At 43.9% G+C, this 17,482-nt stretch overlaps 1 protein-coding gene across 1 annotated transcript; it reads left to right on the forward strand.

Annotated features, from left to right (window-relative positions):
* The first annotated feature begins 862 nt into the window (after positions 1–862).
* LOC134395430 (high mobility group protein HMGI-C-like) lies at positions 863–16,630 on the forward strand. Its single transcript, XM_063121593.1, has 7 exons — positions 863–909; positions 1,030–1,080; positions 2,209–2,347; positions 6,993–7,076; positions 8,614–8,661; positions 12,982–13,066; positions 16,533–16,630. Exons 3-7 carry the CDS (start codon positions 2,255–2,257, stop codon positions 16,628–16,630), a joined length of 408 nt encoding a protein of 135 aa, XP_062977663.1. The 5' UTR covers positions 863–909; positions 1,030–1,080; positions 2,209–2,254.
* Positions 16,631–17,482: the final 852 nt, after the last annotated feature.

Genomic DNA, 17,482 nt, shown 5'->3' on the forward strand with positions numbered 1-17,482 from the left:
CATGGCTGAGACGGGCTGGGCAGTGTGCATGGCTGGATGGCTGTTTCTGCCACAGGCTGTCCTACCATAGCTCAATGGGAGAGCACATGCCTTGTCCACAGGAGGTCCTAGGTTCAACTTCCAGCATCTCCAGTTAAATGGTCAGGTAGCAGGTGATAGCAAAGATCTCTGCTTGAAAGCCACTTCCAACCAAAGTAAACAAGATAGGGCTAAAGGGATCGATAGCATACGTCAGCTTCCTATGTTCCTTGGGGGAGGAAGGTACACCTGACTTTTCCAGGGGTCTCTCCTGTACTTCCAGTTGCCCACTGCAATGACCAAGCAAGAAGGTCTGCCTTGCAGACACATCCTTAGCAAAGCCTGCCTTGCACTAATTTAGGCAACTTTCTAGTCCTGAGAGTCCCTGTCAACTATGACTTAAGGCAAAAGCCCCTAATTGTTTTGCACACAGACCCAGAATCACCATAACTCATCTCAAGCCCAGCAGACGTTTCGTTTCTTCAAAATGAGAACGAAACTTTAAAGAAATGAGATCTCAATGCCGAGAGGATCAGCACTTCCCCTGTTGGATGCAGGGCTCATGTGAGGAGGACAAGAAGAAGGAGGAGGAGGAGGAGGCTCTCTCCTTTCTATTCAGATCACACCGTGGCTTTTTAGGAAACTGACTTCATTTATTGTCATCAGGGCAGCCAACAATTTAACAGTCTGCCTCTGGTTGGGTGTTTCTCTTTCTTTCTTCCTTCCCCGTCAGTTTACTGCAAAGATTCCTGCTGAGTTAAGAAGTGAACTTAGAAAAGTTTCACTTGCTGCCGCAGCCCAAGACAACCATCACAAGATTGGAGTGAAGCAGCACTTAATCTGCTTTCCATATCACTAACTGGGAGTGAAAGACGGCCAGCACAGCGAATGGTAAGGCTCCTGAAATGAACATGTGTGGCTTTCAAAACTAGCTTTCCCCCTCCCCAGGGCAGGAAGACGGTGACTCACTGCATCTCTCTCTGTCTCTCTCTCCCTGCCCCCTTGCTTTAGATGGGCCAGTGTGCTGGGGAAGAGCAAGTGGGGCTCCCAAGTTCTGGACAGGTAAGCATGTGCTTCCTGCTGCCTTATCACCTTACAGAGTCTGTTTTTATCATGCATGGGTTAAAAATGGGGGAATCGCCTTTCCCTAGAGTCTGCTAGGATTCTGAGTGGATTCTTGGTGCAGAGACCGGGAGGGTTCTTGGTGCAGCTGAGATTTCCTAGCAGGTCTTCCTGCCTCAAATGCTTTGGCTCCTTGACCCCGCTGAAATAGGGTGACCCTATGAAAAGGAGGAGAGAGCTCCTGTATCGTTAACAGTTGCATAAAAAAGGAAATTTCAGCAGGTGTCATTTGTATATATGGGGAACCCTGGTGAAATTGCCTCTTCATCACAACAGTGAAAGCTGCAGGAGCTATACCAGAGTAACCAGATTTAAAAGAGGACAGGGCACCTACAGCTTTCACTGGTGTGATGAAGAGGGAATTTCCCCCAGGTTCCCCATATATACAAATGACACCTGCTGAAATTTCCTTTTCAATACAACTGTTAAAGATACAGGAGCCCTGACCTCCTTTTCATATGGTCACCTGACATTGATGTGGAGAGGAGCATGTTTCAGGTAGATTCTTGGCATGTTTCAGGTTGGTACTTGGGAAAGTTCCTCTATACAAATCCTGCTGAGCTTGGGCTTTCTCTCTCTCACCCTCTCCATATCAGTTTACTACAAGCTCTTGCACTGGGCTTTTAATGGGGTCCATGCAAGAGAAGTTCCATCGGACCCCTTGGATTTAATGTAACCTGCTGATCGGTCACTGTTTGCCAACCTGGTGTAGTTAGACAACAGCTCTCATCATACCTAGTCAGCATGGCCAAAGGGAGTTGTAGTTCAAGACATCTGGGTGGCAGCAGTTTGGGAGAGGCTGTTGTAGACACTGTTGAGGGACCTCAATAAAGACTTGCTGCTGAAAAAAGGAAAAGGTGGAAGAACTTGGTCAGATTTTGTGTTGCGTTTCATCTGCTGGGGCTATTGAAAGCCACCCAATTTTATCACCCTTAGGGAGGGTTATGCTCAGACAGATGTGACCGCATCCTGCTTTCAGCCCATACAGGTCTGTGGCAAAGGGCATCTGTTGCTAACTGCTGAGAACAGGCAGGGAAGAAGTGAGTTCTTTTGCTCCTGTTCCTTTAGGAGGCCACAGAGGGGCAAACCACGGGACAATTGGTGACGTGCCACTATGAGCAATGTGGGAAAGCCAGCAGGGACTGGATCAGCCCTTCCAACTGAGATGCCAAAAAGAAAGAGGGGGCGGCCAAGGAAGCAGCCGCAGGTAAGTGAACCTCAACCCTTTTAGCAATCTTGGTGCTTTCTTTGTCTTTTCACCATGTTACAATTGATAAGTAGGATGCTGGTGGTCTTAATGAGAGTGATGTTGAATGGCTAAGATTGAGACCCTCAAACTGCAAAGGAAATTCTGTATCGCTTTAATTTGAGGGCTTGAGAGCCTGTGTGTGTGTGTGTGTGTGTAGTGTCCACACTGGGATACAGCAACTGCTGGACTCTGGGGTCAAAGCCCAGGGACCCAGCAGCCAAGCCTCCCCCCCCCCCCACAAATGACCACCCAGAGAGCAGCAGGTGCTTGGGGTAGCAGAGCAGCAGAAGCATACTCCGTTTTAAGTCCTTTTAAATCTTGCAGTCATGACAGTGCTATGATTTTAGTGAGTTAAAAATGCAAGCCTGCACAGGCTCAGAGGTTGTTAAAAAAAATCGAGATTGTAAACACTTTGATGCGATCATTCTATCTTCAACTACAGTGGGAAAGCTAGCAAGGATGCCATGGGGACTCTAGAAGCATGTTTTAAAACTCCAGCGAAGAGCAGCATTCACTTTTCTTTATTATTAGCTACTAACATGTCACTAAGTATGGTTGAGTCAACTGGAACAACCTTACCAAGCTGTGAAATGGTGCGTATTCATTAGCCAACTGAGGTTCCAAAGAGATTCCATTACCTGAAAACAGGAGAGATGGGCAAAGGGTCTGGAGAGAAGGAAGTTTCCAATCCACACTTTTCTGCAAGAAGGAAATGAGCTTTGTCACAAATCACTGTACAGGATATTCATATACATCTCGAATCCACAATGTGGCTTACAATAAAATGTAAACACAATTATGCACACACCCGTAGAGTGTAACTGCTTCTACTTCTGTTTTCTCCTTCTGTTTTCCTTAGTCGAAGTTCACCTTTGTGTATGGATAAAGCCTTCCTCAACTTGGTGCCCTACAAATGTTTTGGACTTCAAGTCCCATCAGACCCATCCAGCACGGCCAATAGTCAGGAATGCTGAGAGTTGCAGTCCAAAACATCTTGGGGGCACCAAGTTCGGGAAAGCTAGTGCAATGTATGAGTGGCTGCATGACTGTATTTTAGGTCTTGACACAAGTACTGGGAAGTAAATATACTTGCCATCAGGTAAATGGAACAAAAACAGACACACATTCATTCATTTCATTCATTCCATTTCTATACCACCCAATAGCCAAAGCTCTCCAGGGCAGTTTGTAAAGATTAAAAACCATTAAAAGTATATCATATAAAGTATAAAAAGATAGCACACACAGAGACACACACCTATCTATACGATTTTAAACAATCAATAAGAAAAATCCAGGATCTAATTAAACATATGACCACTCTTGCTTTACAAGATGTGTACTTCATTATACAGAAGTATACATTTCCATCCACATAAAATAAATAGGAAGGAAAGTAACTATAATTGCACTTGTACAGTACAGGTAAATAATGAAGTACAGGCAAACAATGAATACGTGCACTCACATGCATCTGCTAATTGTTTATCCATATCATATATAATCAAATGTCTTCATACGTTTTGCTGTGTTGTTATTCCCTTTTGGTGGATCTTGGTTCTATCAATATCTACATTATTTTGGTCAAGTGCTCTCTTTTAGAAGTATATACTATGGGTATTATCAAATGTTAATTCTACACAGAGTAAACCCATTGAAATGAATGAGGTCCCATTCATTTCAATGGGTCTACTCTATGTAGGACTAACATTGGATGCTACCCTATGTAAAATAAGTGGGATCTGCAACAAAATGTTGCACTGTGGAATACTCTTGTTCAGGATGCCTAGCAGCCAGCCATGCCCTCTTCCAGGATATTCCATTCCATTGCCCCCCCCCCCGTTTCCTGTTTTCTCCTGCCACCAAATATCAGCCAACATTCTGTGCCCACTAAGCATGCTTGCTCCTCACTGGGCTATTTGTAGGCCTCCCCTTCTTGAAGCCCCACCCCTAAAGATTTTTTTTGTATTTCTGCAAACCAGGAGGTTCTCTGGAGCCTGCTGATATTTCCTCCTGTATGGACAAAGTCGTTTTAGCAACAAAGGATCTACTATTAGTGACTGCCCATGAAAGGGATCTTGGGATTGTAGTGTCTAGCTGAATAGAAATGTCCTCCCAGAACATTTTTACACCAGTGATTTATTTCACACTTGTGATTGGCCACTCATGGAAGTTTGCAGGTCCTTTACATGATGTCAACCTCCAGATCTTTTCCCCCCTTTATCCCGCTTTCAAAAAGATCAGAGATAAAGCGATAAGGGATGAGAGTGCAATATATTGGCAGTGTCATTGAGTGGCCGCATAATGAAACATATAGAATTTACCAAGAGAGGAAGTCTTTGATTCCAAGCATTTGTCTGCCTGTGTAAAGGAGTTGATCTATCAAGAATCCAGAAGCAGAAGTCCTGGTAAATTGCAGGATAAAAACCCTGATTTGGTGAGGCCCCAACTGTGTGGCCTCTGCGAAAAAGACAAGTTTGGGATCATTGTGAAAGGGCTCAGGAATAAAACTGCCAACATCATATTGCCTTTATACAACTATGGCACGACCATGCTTGGAACACTGTATACACTTCTGGTCACTGCATCTCAAAAAGGTTCTTGCAGAACTAGAAAAGGTGGAGAAGAGGGCAGAAAAAATGATCATGAGGCTTATGAGGAAAGGTTGCAATGTCTGGAACTGTTTAGTTTATTAAAAAAAAATAGTGGGTAAGGGGGGGGCATAATAGAGCTGCATAAAATTGTGCATGGTATGGTCAGGCAGTTTTTCTCCGTCTCTCATAATTCTAGATCCCAGAGTCATCCAATGATACTCAGGAGAGATAAAAGGAAGTTTACCCAATGCATAAACTATGGAATTTGCTATCCCAAAATGTAGTGATGGCCACCAACTTAGGATGACTTCAAAAGGGGATTGGACATATCCATGGAGGATAAAGCTATCAATTGCTACTAGTCATGTTTTCTTATCTAACCCTGTGAGTACCAGAAGCAGTCTGCCCATCAATACTGGTTGATGGCTCAGGAACACAACTGGGAGGGTGCTATTGCATTGCTGTCCTGCTTGTGGACTCCCCAATGAGGCATCTGTTTGGCCACTGTGGAAACAGAATGCTGGACCAGATTTTTGATATGTGTCAATAATATGAAAGAACTCAACTATACCTAGAGGTTGACAGGTGTTCCTTTGATAAACTATATACCCTGGGAATGCACTTTTGTTTCCATAATTCTGTTTCAAAAAGGCATTGAAATCTACTTGTGTTCAATAACATTTGCACTGCACTGCTTTGGCTATTGTATAGCTAAGAAGAATTTGTTCCCACAATGTTTTCCTCCAAGTCCTCTTTTGCGAATATTGATGTCAAATGCTCTTTTGATATTCCCTGGTTACTCAAATATTCCACCAAAATTTGATATCTGTGTTCAACAGCCAATGATATTTAATGTCAAGATTTGATATCTGAGAGTTGCTACCCCACAGTGTTTGATAGAGTTGAAATGATCTCCTAATATCAGTGTTGTACATTGCCACGGTTTTCAGACCTTTTACCTTCCTACAGCAAGGAAACTTTGCATGTTGCAAACGATTCTGTGGGCATGCTCTGGGGTTCTCACTCACTTTATTTGGAGACATGTTAGGCTGCAGTATCACACACTGTCAGTGGAGAGTGTGTCCTCGGATATGCCCGGCATTCTCCTGTAACTGTGCAGTGCAGAGAAAGGCCAATTGTGATGGGCAAGTTATTCTCATTGAGGAACCCTTGCTAACTTCCCAAAGAATCTAGCATTTCTCAGGTGATAGCTGGAAACAGTATCTGATGGTGAAAACTCAACAGTGTTTAATATTAGTATCTTAAAATGGTCCTGAGTATTTGGCAGTTGGCTGCTTATGCAATTTCACATTTAAATCTTGCCAAAATCAAAGCGGTCCAGAGATACCAAGCATTCTAAAGCATTTGAATGGTGAATGATGAGTTAAAAATGTAACATTCAAATGCAAATTTGATATGTTTCTCATTCAAATATCTGCACAATGAAATTGGAAAATTGGCCAAACTTCTGATATTTGTGAATATTCCGTTCAGCTCTACTCCATGTTCCTTTACTGCTATTTTCTTTTCTTTTTACAGTTTTTGAGCTAGCTGCCTTTATCCCCACTTCCCTTTTACAAAGATGTTAAGGTCTTGCTTCGTAGATGGAGGCACTCAGCATTCTCTCACTGAATAAAAACTTTTGCATGCTTTGTCTTTTAAGGGTTTTTTTTTTAATCTAACATGTAGTTTGTAAGAAGAAACTCGATCTTACAAACCATATTAGTCAGCTACTATTGTAGGAGTTAGTAGCATCTCTTAGAACTAGTCATCTAAGAAATTGCAGTAGATGTGAACTATTCCTTTCTTTATCTGCTGGCAAATAATTTATTACTGATGAAAACACATTGGGCTTTTAATTCCTTGCATTGATAAACTTGCCTCCGGCACCTATTGCATTTCTGTTTTCTTGAAACTGTGGCTGTTGTGGTTATCCTTTAAGACAGTCCACCAGTCTAACATCTCTGCTGTGTACGGTGCAAGTAAATTCCCTTTCTTTGTCCAAACAGGAGCCTGCTGGGCCATTGCCACCAAAGAAACCACGTGGAAGGCCAAAAGGAAGCAAAAAGCTGAGCACTGCTAGTGGGCAGATGGTAAGAGAACCAGTCGCAGGAAGAGCTTTCAAGTTGATTGGCACACAACCCATCTCCTCCTGGAGTTTTGAAGGAGAAGTGGAGAGGGCAGGATGTGTGTTCATCTTTAATTTAAGGCATTTGGCATCCATTTATATCTAGGTCTGATGAAAGCTTTAAAAATAATTAAGTTCACATCACTCAAGCAAGCTACAATCCTCCCTCTATTATCTGCCCACCACCTCTGCTTAAATATATCCCTCCTGATGTCTACTCATCATTCTCACCACGTGGCTGCTGTTGTTGTCCAGTGGTTGAATTTCCATAACTCTCCCATTATTATCATTCATTGCGTAGTTCCCATAACTACACTTTAACTCTTTTTGCCCAATGTCACATACTCTTCTTTCTCATCATCGTTGGCTTGAACAACATCATCGTTGGCTTGAACAATACTGCCTTTTGAATCTGGTTCAAAATGGTGGTGGTCTGTTGTTGTTGTTGCCGCCACTGCCTCCTACTCCCCAACCTCATCTCCTCCTCCTCCTTCTCCTCCACCTCCTCATCTCCTTCTCCTTATTCTCACTATCCCTAGTATGTCCTCACTATGGACTTTCCTCCATATTCCTACCTCTCCTGAGATCTAGGACCTTAAGGTGACCATATGGAAAGGAGGACAGGGCTCCTGTATCTTTAACAGTTGCACAGAAAAGGGAAATTCAGCAGGGGTCATTTGTATATATATATATAGAACCTGGTGGAATTCCTTCTTCATCACAACGGTTAAAGCTGCAGGAGCCCTGCCCCCTTGACCTGATACTAAATATGGCAGGGCTCCTACAGCTGTAACTGTTGGGATGAAGAGGGAATGTCACCAAGTGATGCATCCATACAAATGATACCTGCTGAAATTCTCTTTTCTATACAACTGTTAAAGATACAGGAGCCCTGTCCTGCTTTCCATATGGTCATCCCCCCCCCACAAAAAGTTTGCTAACCCTGATTTAAATATATATATATTCCAAGCTTGTGCAGTTTTGCAATTTAAGGTGCAATCCTACACATGTTAAGACAGAAAAAGGCCCACAATTCCCAGCATGGCATGGGATTGCACCTTTAAACTCACTGAAGTCATAGCTGAGCCTGTGGGGGTCTAGTTACATCCACTGGACCTGTGGGGGGATTAAAAGGGTAGCTGGACACAAACACCCAGCACTGTTGAATTGCTTCCACCACAACCAGGTATGCCTGTTAAGGCCCACTGTTGGCAACCATAGGACACTTTGGCCAGGACCCCCCTCGGACCTGGAGCCAGCACTGCTTTCCTTCCTACTCATTTCTTCAACCCCATCCTCTCCACTGCCAGTACTTCATTGATGGTTGCCCACATTTCCTTTTAGTCCTCATGTGCTGACTTTTGTCGCTGCTCATGATCCCTTTTCTCCCATGAGTCACCAAGGGATGCAGATCAAGAAATCTGTTAACACGGTTGCCTTGGCTGCAAAAATCATGTGTTACCTGAGGGGGAGGTTATATTTTGGTGATTTCTTCATTCCAGCTACAAGCTTCAGCTGAAAAAAGGCCCAGGGGAAGACCACGAAAATGGGTGAGTTGTATGGAATCAAAATTGGGCCATTGTTGTTGTTTTTCTCAAGCAAGAATTTGATGTTCTCAAGAAGCCTGAGGAGAGATTGCACAAGCCCCTCTCACAGTAAGCCTGATCTACTATTTGATAAGCAAGTGACATGACCCTTTCCATGGCTTCTCCTGAAGCTGTTCACCATCAATGAGGGTTTCCATAGTTGCAAGGTCAACTCATGTGCAAAAAGGCATAAGGGGAACAAGCTTCATTATGAACCAGCAAAGAGAAAGAACTTCCTGAAGTCCAGAGACAAGCCACTAACCTGCTGGTAAACAGGTCAGCAGCCAGCCTGTTTCAATAGGCTAGAAAATGTTGCTACCAGATTTAACCAGCAGAGGCTGGTGGCTCTGATTCAGTCAGAACTGTAAAAGGACTCGGACAACTTCTTTAGAGTTCTGACTGGTTCTAACTGAAACCCAGAGCAGATTCACCACCCTGCTGACATCAGCACCACCAGCCTCCACTAAATTTAGCCTTCATCTTTCTACATCAGAAATAGGCAACTTGGCTTCTCCAAATGTTTTGGACTACTACTCCCATGATCCTTGACTGATGAGGGGTTGAGTCCTAAAAATCTGGAGAGCACCTGGACATGGCAGTTAAATCCCTTTTTTGCCATCTCTTCTTAGCAAGAAATATTACAGCTGCAATCCTCAGCACATTTACCCGGGTGTAAGCTCCATTGAACACAGTTGGACATAGTAAACATTCAAAGGATTGATAGAGTGACCATATGAAAAGGAGGACAGGGCTCCTGTATCTTTAACAGTTTATAGAAAAGGGAATTTCAGCAGGTGTCATTTGTATGCATTCAGCATACAAATGTATCTGAATCAGATACAAAAGAGGGCAGGGCTCTTGCAGCTTTAACTATTGCAATGAAGGGGGGATTTCACCAAGTGCTGCAAGCATACAAAAGACACCTGCTAAAATTCTCTTTTCTCTACTACTGTTAAAGATACAGAAGCCCTGTCCTCCTTTTCATATGGTCACCCTAGAATTGCACAGTAAGAATCTTCCATCAATTGCTGTCTTTACTGTCCTTGTGAAAGGTGACCTACACGAGCATACAAAGACAGAAGATGGATTCTGTTGTTAACTTTTTGTAGCCGCCTCCATTTTGTTTTGTTTTTGCATTTCTAGCATTTCAATGCCACTGTTTCAGGGTGGTTCTGATCACCTGCAGAGGAGAGATCTCTTATCAGTCAGAAACAGAGTGCCAAATGGCTAAATGTTTCTCTGCTTAAAATATTTATATCCTGCCTTCCCAGAATGGTCAAGGCAACTCACATTAACAACAACAACAACAACTTAAATGACACTCCATACTAAAACTACAGATAGCAGGAGGTGGCTTGCCAGCTTGCTAAGGATCATGAGTGCAGTATTCAGAACTGTCATAGTGGCTAGCTGTAAGACACCTGCTGACATAGGCTGGCCTGTGGTTAAACTGCCAGCAACACAGGAGTGGGGGGGAGGGAGTCTCAGCCATGACTCACAACATCGCTTTGCAACTGTTCGGTGTCTCTGATACATGGTTAGCAACAATGTGGGATCTGAAACAGAAGGAGGGGCTTGTGATAGCTGAGTCAAAGCTCTAGCCCAGGAGTTCCAAAGCTGTGGCCCATGGTTGGACCACCAGTGGCCTGTGGCACACCTTTTGGTTTTTCCTGAGGCCACAATGAAAATAGTAGAGCAGCGGTGTCAAACCTCTTTCAGCATGAGGGCCACGTTCATTTTCAGAGAAGCTTTCAGGGACTGCATTCTACTGGTGGGGGAGAGGCACTGAAGACAAAGGGGCGGAGCCAAGGTACAAAAAAGATGCCCAGCTAGTTTAGTGTAAAGCATTGCTGATCTTGGATAATGGAAAACAGGTAGGAAAAGGTGGACAAGAGCAAGGATTGGATTCTGATGGCATGATGATACTGTTGCAGAATATCAGGGAGTGCTGGGAATTCACACATCCAAGGGAATGCCCAAAGCCAAGTCCCAAGGTGGAACTGAAAGCCACATTTTCTATGTCTAATTGATTGGGCTGCGGCTGATGCGACTCGTAGCTAAAATTTCTTGAGGACATCAGATTAGGGAAGGCCTCACAGCCACGTGGGCTTTCCTTTTCTTGCTACTTGCCAAAGTATTGCGGAGCACACAGGGTAGGTCCCACTGCATGGCCTCGGACCTGCTCCTAGAAAAAGCTCAGAATGGCTTGGAAACAGGAGCTCTTTTGAACGTCTAAGCCAACACTCACAAATGTTGGATCTGGCCCAACATATCCTCCACTGCCACCATCCACCCACCTGCCCACTCAGCTGGCCACTTGCTTACTTGCTCTGCCAGCCAGTTTGCCGTTCTTCTTGCTCCACCACCTGATGTGGGCACATCTGCCTGTGTAATCATAGGTCCAGCCCTGACAAATGTGGATGAAGCACTTTTGAGTATGCATGTCTGCATGGAGTCTAATGTACATGAACTGAAGGGAGTGGCGCACAGCTGCCATACACAAAGGTCAAGCTCTTTGTCCATTCAGCCCAATATTGCCTCCTCTGACTGGCAGCAGCTCTCCAGGGTCAAAGGCAGAGAAGGGTCTCTTCCCCATCCCCCGCTCCTTGAAAGTGGAGAGGCCAGAGACTGAACCTGAGAACAGGGTCCTACCCCTATGCTTTCATTCTTCCCACAAAGATATTGATATAGCAAGAAGGACATCTAATCTTTAATTCCCCAGGTGAGAACTACGAGAAGAGACACAGGTGAGACCTGGGAGGAAGGAAGGCTGTCACTAGTGATGTTTGGATTCTGTAAAATCTGTTCCATTTGTGTTTTGTCAATTATCATGGGCCTTTCATTTCATCTTCCGCTCATTGAAAGAATAGGATTTTTTCCCATTTCTCACACTTGCAAAAATGCGCAAATCCCCCCCCCCCCATGTGCATTTTCATGCTTTAGCCTATGGGGGAATGTGCATTTTCGTCCGTTGTTGTTTTATGCATTTTTCTATGACTAAACTTGCATAACATTCTGGAAAGTTAAAAAAAAAACAGTTTGCAAGTCTGTGGAATCTGTGCAACTCAGGAAAAGCTGATCCACGGTGGAGTCTTTGGGACAGATTCATAAAAATCCAAGTTCATTTTAATCCGTTGAGGATTTTTCCGACATCCCTAGCAGTCATTAGTGACAAGTGTGGCCGCCAACCTGTGCTTGCAGGCTAATTGTGGAGAACCCTCACATGGAATGGAGATTGATTTCTTGATTTTAATACACCTGTACTGTGCTTTATTCTTCCTATTTAGTACTCACTTGTTGATTAGTTTAGTTTAGTTGTATTGCTTTATTGGATGTTATGTGTTGCTATTTCTCCTCTGCATTTAACTGACAACATTATGGTTATTTGTAATTGTTTCTATTGTATTTTTTAAAATATCATTGTATTTATTGTTGTTTGATATCTTGTAAATTGTATTTACTGTGGTTTATTTTTGAGCCACACTGTGAGCCACTTTGGGCACAACTTTGTGGAAAAGTGGACGATGGTATTTGTGACACACAGACACAAATGTACATTGAAGTAAGTGGATGGCAGAGTGAAATAGACATTGACTCTGCCATAAACACTCTACCAGGTGCAGACTTTTCACCCCCTTCAGTTTTTGCACATTAGTTCCTGTGTTTCATCCACATTTGGGCATATTGGGTTAGACTTTCAAAAGAGCTCCCTCTTCCACCTAGTGGCCACTAAGGAAAGGGCCTTTTCAGTGGTGGGACTCCATTTGTGGAACGCTCTCCCCAGAGAGACTCACCTGGCACCTATATTGTTGGTCTTTATGGCACAAGGTGAACACGCTTTTATTATCCCAGGATTTTTAATCTTTCAGATTTTTTTAAAACATGTGTTAGTAGTTCATTTAAGATCCTTGCGCTGCTGCTGGCTTTTACTTTGTTTTTACTCTAGATTTATTATGTTTTAAACTTTTTTAGTGTGTGTGTTTTACTATTTTAATTCTATTGCATTCTATGATTTCAAATCTTGTTTTGTTAACCACCTGGAGCATTTTGGCTAATGGATGGAACAGAAATGTAATAAATTGAATTAATATATACTAGTTATAATAACTGAACAGTTCATGTGTGAAACAACCTTGAAAAGGGCACTTGGGGGAGGGTGTCACTTTTGTATGTCAGCTGGCAAAGAATTCTTTAAGAGACTTTTACCAAAAGCTGGTTGGATTTTGTTGCTGGGGCATTTTTAATGTTATTTTGTGTTAGCGGCTGTTTATATTTCTCTCGTAGCTTGCTGTCCAAAAGGAAGAATATCAGAAAGTCGGTGTTCAAAGGAGAAGTGATCCAAGTTCTAGTACATGCCCTGCCACAGAAGGTTAGTGGGCAGTTTTTGAAAGTAATACAAAGGAAGTGTCCTTGACATGAAATTGGGGCAGAGACTCCATACCTCATCGCAGGGAGCTGGATTTCAATCACTTGCTTTTGAAAGGTCTGAAATTTAAGAGCGGGGGTGGGACGGGACCAAGAAGGTGTCACTTGCTCTGTGTTTTCACCCTGCTTGCTGTTTGTTTATTTAATCATGTTATGGACGGAGTAAGCTGGTGAGCATGGAGCAGCCAAGCGCCGCTGCCTTGTTTTCTAAGAAAGCCAGTATAGATGCCACTTGATAAATTCTGGGGTGTTTAACCTCACTTGTTTGAGTCCATTTCCTTCCCGACTCCTGTGGCATCATTTCTCGCCTCTGAGACACATGGTGACATCAGCACAGCCACAGACTCCTTTGTGATGGCCTCACTTCCTGCCCAGTTTTCTGTCACATCGGTGTCTTATGTAGATCCTTAATACCACTTAAAAGAACAGTGACAGAATGTCATGTTTTCCTTTTCTGCTTAGAATAGCCACATTCGCATGCGTGCACGCACACACACAGCCTCCTGCCCTGTGCCATCTGATAAGAAAGATTTAAATGTGAAAAAGAGCAGTGATGTGAGGACTAGAATGTGTCTGCATGATATGTCATGCCTACTTGGTGGTTCTGAAGGAAATATCAGTAGATGCTCTTCTCTGTGGGAAGGCAGAGATTTATATCAATGGTGGTTCTAAGTGATGGCTGCTATGGGCATGCACATAATGCTTGGAAATGATGGGATGAAACACTCTGGACAATTTGAAGCTATAAAAGAATGCAGAACAGATTCCATTTTAACCAGCAAGACAAGGCTAGCTCCAATGTGAGGGGACTCCCAGCAAAGTCCCATCCTGTAGGTACCCTCCCCAATATTATCTACATGTGCTCCTTTGCTTATGCAGCTTGCCGGTTGTAGAGGTGAGGCAGGCAATGACACCACTGCTGTGATCTGCAGCCAGCTCCTGAGTGTGGCCCACCATTTCTATGTTCTCGCAAGGCCATTGTGGGGACATCAAAATGGCAGCATGGTCAATGCCTGCCTTTGCCACCTGATAAAAGCCAGGGGAAATGGGCAGGCAGGAAGGCCAAGCGCAAGCAAATGCAGGCCCTCCCAAAGGGGCAGGCCCACAGCAGTTGCCTGGTAATGCCATCGGCCCTAGGGGCAATGCTGTGCACAGTTCCCCATTGAAATCAATGGGATGTAACCAGGCTAGTTGGGTAGGGTTGTGGCCTATGATGGCTTTTCCGCCTTCTATCATTCAGCTCTCTTTCTGTGTAAGCATACAGTGAGAGCAAGGGGGAAGCCCCTGTTCTGTAGGTATGTAGAACTAGTTGTACTTGTAACTGCCGGTTGGTTCAAGTAGGGTGCTGCTGTCAGCATGTCAGTTTTGTTCATAGAAGTGCTCCCACAAGTACGTTCTGTGGAGTGTCTGTATTTACTTGCAAATCAGATCAATTGAGACACTCCAGAGGCAGCTCAACCTGCTTGTATCTGAGCGACTAACAACACGGTGTGCTTATAATAGATCCCTGGCATTTTTAAAAAGAAAAGTAGCTGGGGGATTGGTTAGGAGTGGGTAGCAATGAAATAAAGGGATCTGGTCATTTTTCCACTCGTTATTATCTCTCACATAGGTTAGCTCCTCCTTGTATGTTTTATTCATATTATGAAACCTTCCAGGAGTGGGGGGAGCATTTGAAGCAAATAAATTGCCATTGAGGAACCAGTTAAGCACCTCTTCTTCTGCCATTTCTCTGCTTAAAATTCCCTCCATGGAGCTGCTTTTCTCTTTAAAAAAAAAAGATAGTGCTGAGGCTGTTAGACATGTTTGCATGTAATATAGAGGGTATTAAACACAAGTGTAAGGACTTCTCCATGTTACTGCTCTTGCCACAGGGTGAATTGTGGGGAACACTCTGGCAAATGGAACCTGTCATGTTGGAAATAATCTTGTACTTCTGGAATGCATAAGAAACATCTGCATTGAGGTTAGGGAACTATTCTGTACAGTTGTGGTCACTACACTTAAAAAAGAAAGATATTGTAGGTTTGGAAAAGGTGCAGAAAAGGGCAACAAAAATGACCAAGGGACTGGAGCATCTCCCCAGTGAGGGAAGGCTATAACACCTGGGTCTGTTTAGCTTGGGGAAAAAGGAGGCTAAGGAGAGTCATGTTAAAGGTGTACAAAATTATGCATGGAGAATGTGGATAAGGAAACATTTTATTTATTTATTTATTTATTACATTTCTATACCGCCCAATAGCCGGAGCTCTCTGGGCGGTTTTTCTCCCTTTCTCATAGAGCGTCATCACATGGGGGGAAATCGTGTTTCCTTACCATTGCTTCTCCACCCATGTCTTTATCCATCATTACTTCCTCTTTCAAAAAAGGAAGTAAACAATGTGCACGTGGCCCATTCAGTGGTCTGTTTCATGCTGCTTCTCCTGCATGCAGCAGGAGATAGCAGCCAATTCCTTTTAAAAAAAAAAAAGTCAGATTTTTTTTTAGGGTCTATTTCATGATGGAAAAACAAGTAGAAGGAACAGGAGGTGCACAGGAGGCAGATGGTGTCATCTAAAGGATGAGTGCACATCCGTAAGTGGGCAGTAGCGAGTGTGCAATGAAATGCTCACCTGATGAACCTCATAATATCAGAACCCGGGGTCATCCCATGAAAGTGATTGACGGGAGATTTCGGACAGATAAAAGGAAGGACTTCTTCACACAGTGCATAGTTAAAATATGGAATTTGCTACCAAAAGATGTGGTGATGGTCACCAATTTGGATGGCTTTAAAAGGGGATTAGACAAATGCATGGTGGATAAGGATATCAATGGCTACTAGTCCTGATAACTAAGTGCTACCTCCAGTAACAGTGGCAGTAAACCTATATACACGAGTTGCTGGGGAACATGGGCAGAGGGGTGCTGTTGCACTAGTGTCCTCTTCTAGGTTCCCAGTCAACAGCTGATTGCCCACTGTGTGAACGGAATGCTGGACTAGATGGACCCTTGGTCTGGTCCAGCAGGGCTGTTCTTATGTACTCTCTCTGTTCTCTAGATCCTCAAATCTAGCACAAGCCTTGTTACATGGAGACCAACTGCTTGACTCCAGTGCTCCATAGTTTTCACATGGCCAGCTGAGAAACCCAGATTGTCTACAGTGAGGTCATAAATAGTGGACAAGCTTAACATTCTCCCCCTGTACTGTGGAGCTGCAATGTTCTGGGATTCACACTCTGTCTGCCTGGGATCCTCCTGGGCAGTGCTCCATAGCACTGACTGCACACTACCTAGAACATGTGCCAGAAGTCTCTGCCAAGCATAGAAGCTCCTCTTCAGCAGACAATTTTGGGTGGAAAGGGTTCCCTGAAGGTGGGAACTTTGAAAACAATTGCTCCAGTTCACTCTCTATCTCATGTTCTCTTTAGGCACTTCTGGGAAAGGATGTCGCAGGGCCAACAGAACTCCAGAATTCAGGAGATCATTGACTACTTCCCCAGCTGAGACCCAGCAGCATTCTTCTTGATGATGTGTCACAGAAGTAACATGTATTAAATTCCCATTGTGCCACAGCCATGCAAAGTGAATCCCTGTACTTGCTTTCCATGTGTGCATGTGTGTATGCATGTGTGCACTGATGCTACTTTGTCCCCAGTCCAATACATCCCTTACACGTTCAGACATTCACTTTTGAAATGGTCAGCTTTAGCTGAAGAGGATTCTTAGATCTCAGCAGCTTTATATGAAACTAAGTTTGCACCACTTTCTTTTAAAGCTTTGTGCCTTGTGCCTTCGAGAATGCTCGATCTCCCAGAAAATGAGGGTGTTGACTTTAACAATCAAGGAAAGCCTGAAGGACAAACAGCATTAGGATCAGCATGTTTACTCTGAAGTCCAACTTAGTACAATGGGGCTTAGTCCAAAGGCTCTGTGACCACAGGAAGCTCAGGAGCTGGCGGTAACGGTGGGCTCCAGGGGTGGAAATGGATGGATGGAGGAGGAAAGGAGACGGAATAGAGGGTAAGTAGTTATAATTACCTGGGTTCAGAATAAAGGAGGCACAAAGGGCTTCACTTCTGGGTTGGTTGCACAAACTACCCTCAGATTTCCCAGCATTCACTCTGGGAGGAGAGGACAAAAAAGCTGTGTAGTGCCTTCTGCTTCTTTGTGCTATGAGCCCTCCATCTGGAAGCATCCCAGTGATGTTCAGGCAGCTTCCCATGCTGCTGCTTCTGGAACCAAAATGGATTCTGGAGCTAAGTTGATGGGGTAATGTGTCAATGAAATGTACAGCACAAAATACCCGAATTCAGTGAACCAGCATGCAGGGCCGGTGCCAGACTATTTTGCGCCCTAGGCAAGGCGAGCTACTTGCACA

Source organism: Elgaria multicarinata, chromosome 3, assembly GCF_023053635.1.
Source record: "Elgaria multicarinata webbii isolate HBS135686 ecotype San Diego chromosome 3, rElgMul1.1.pri, whole genome shotgun sequence".
Taxonomy (NCBI): Eukaryota; Metazoa; Chordata; class Lepidosauria; order Squamata; family Anguidae; genus Elgaria; species Elgaria multicarinata.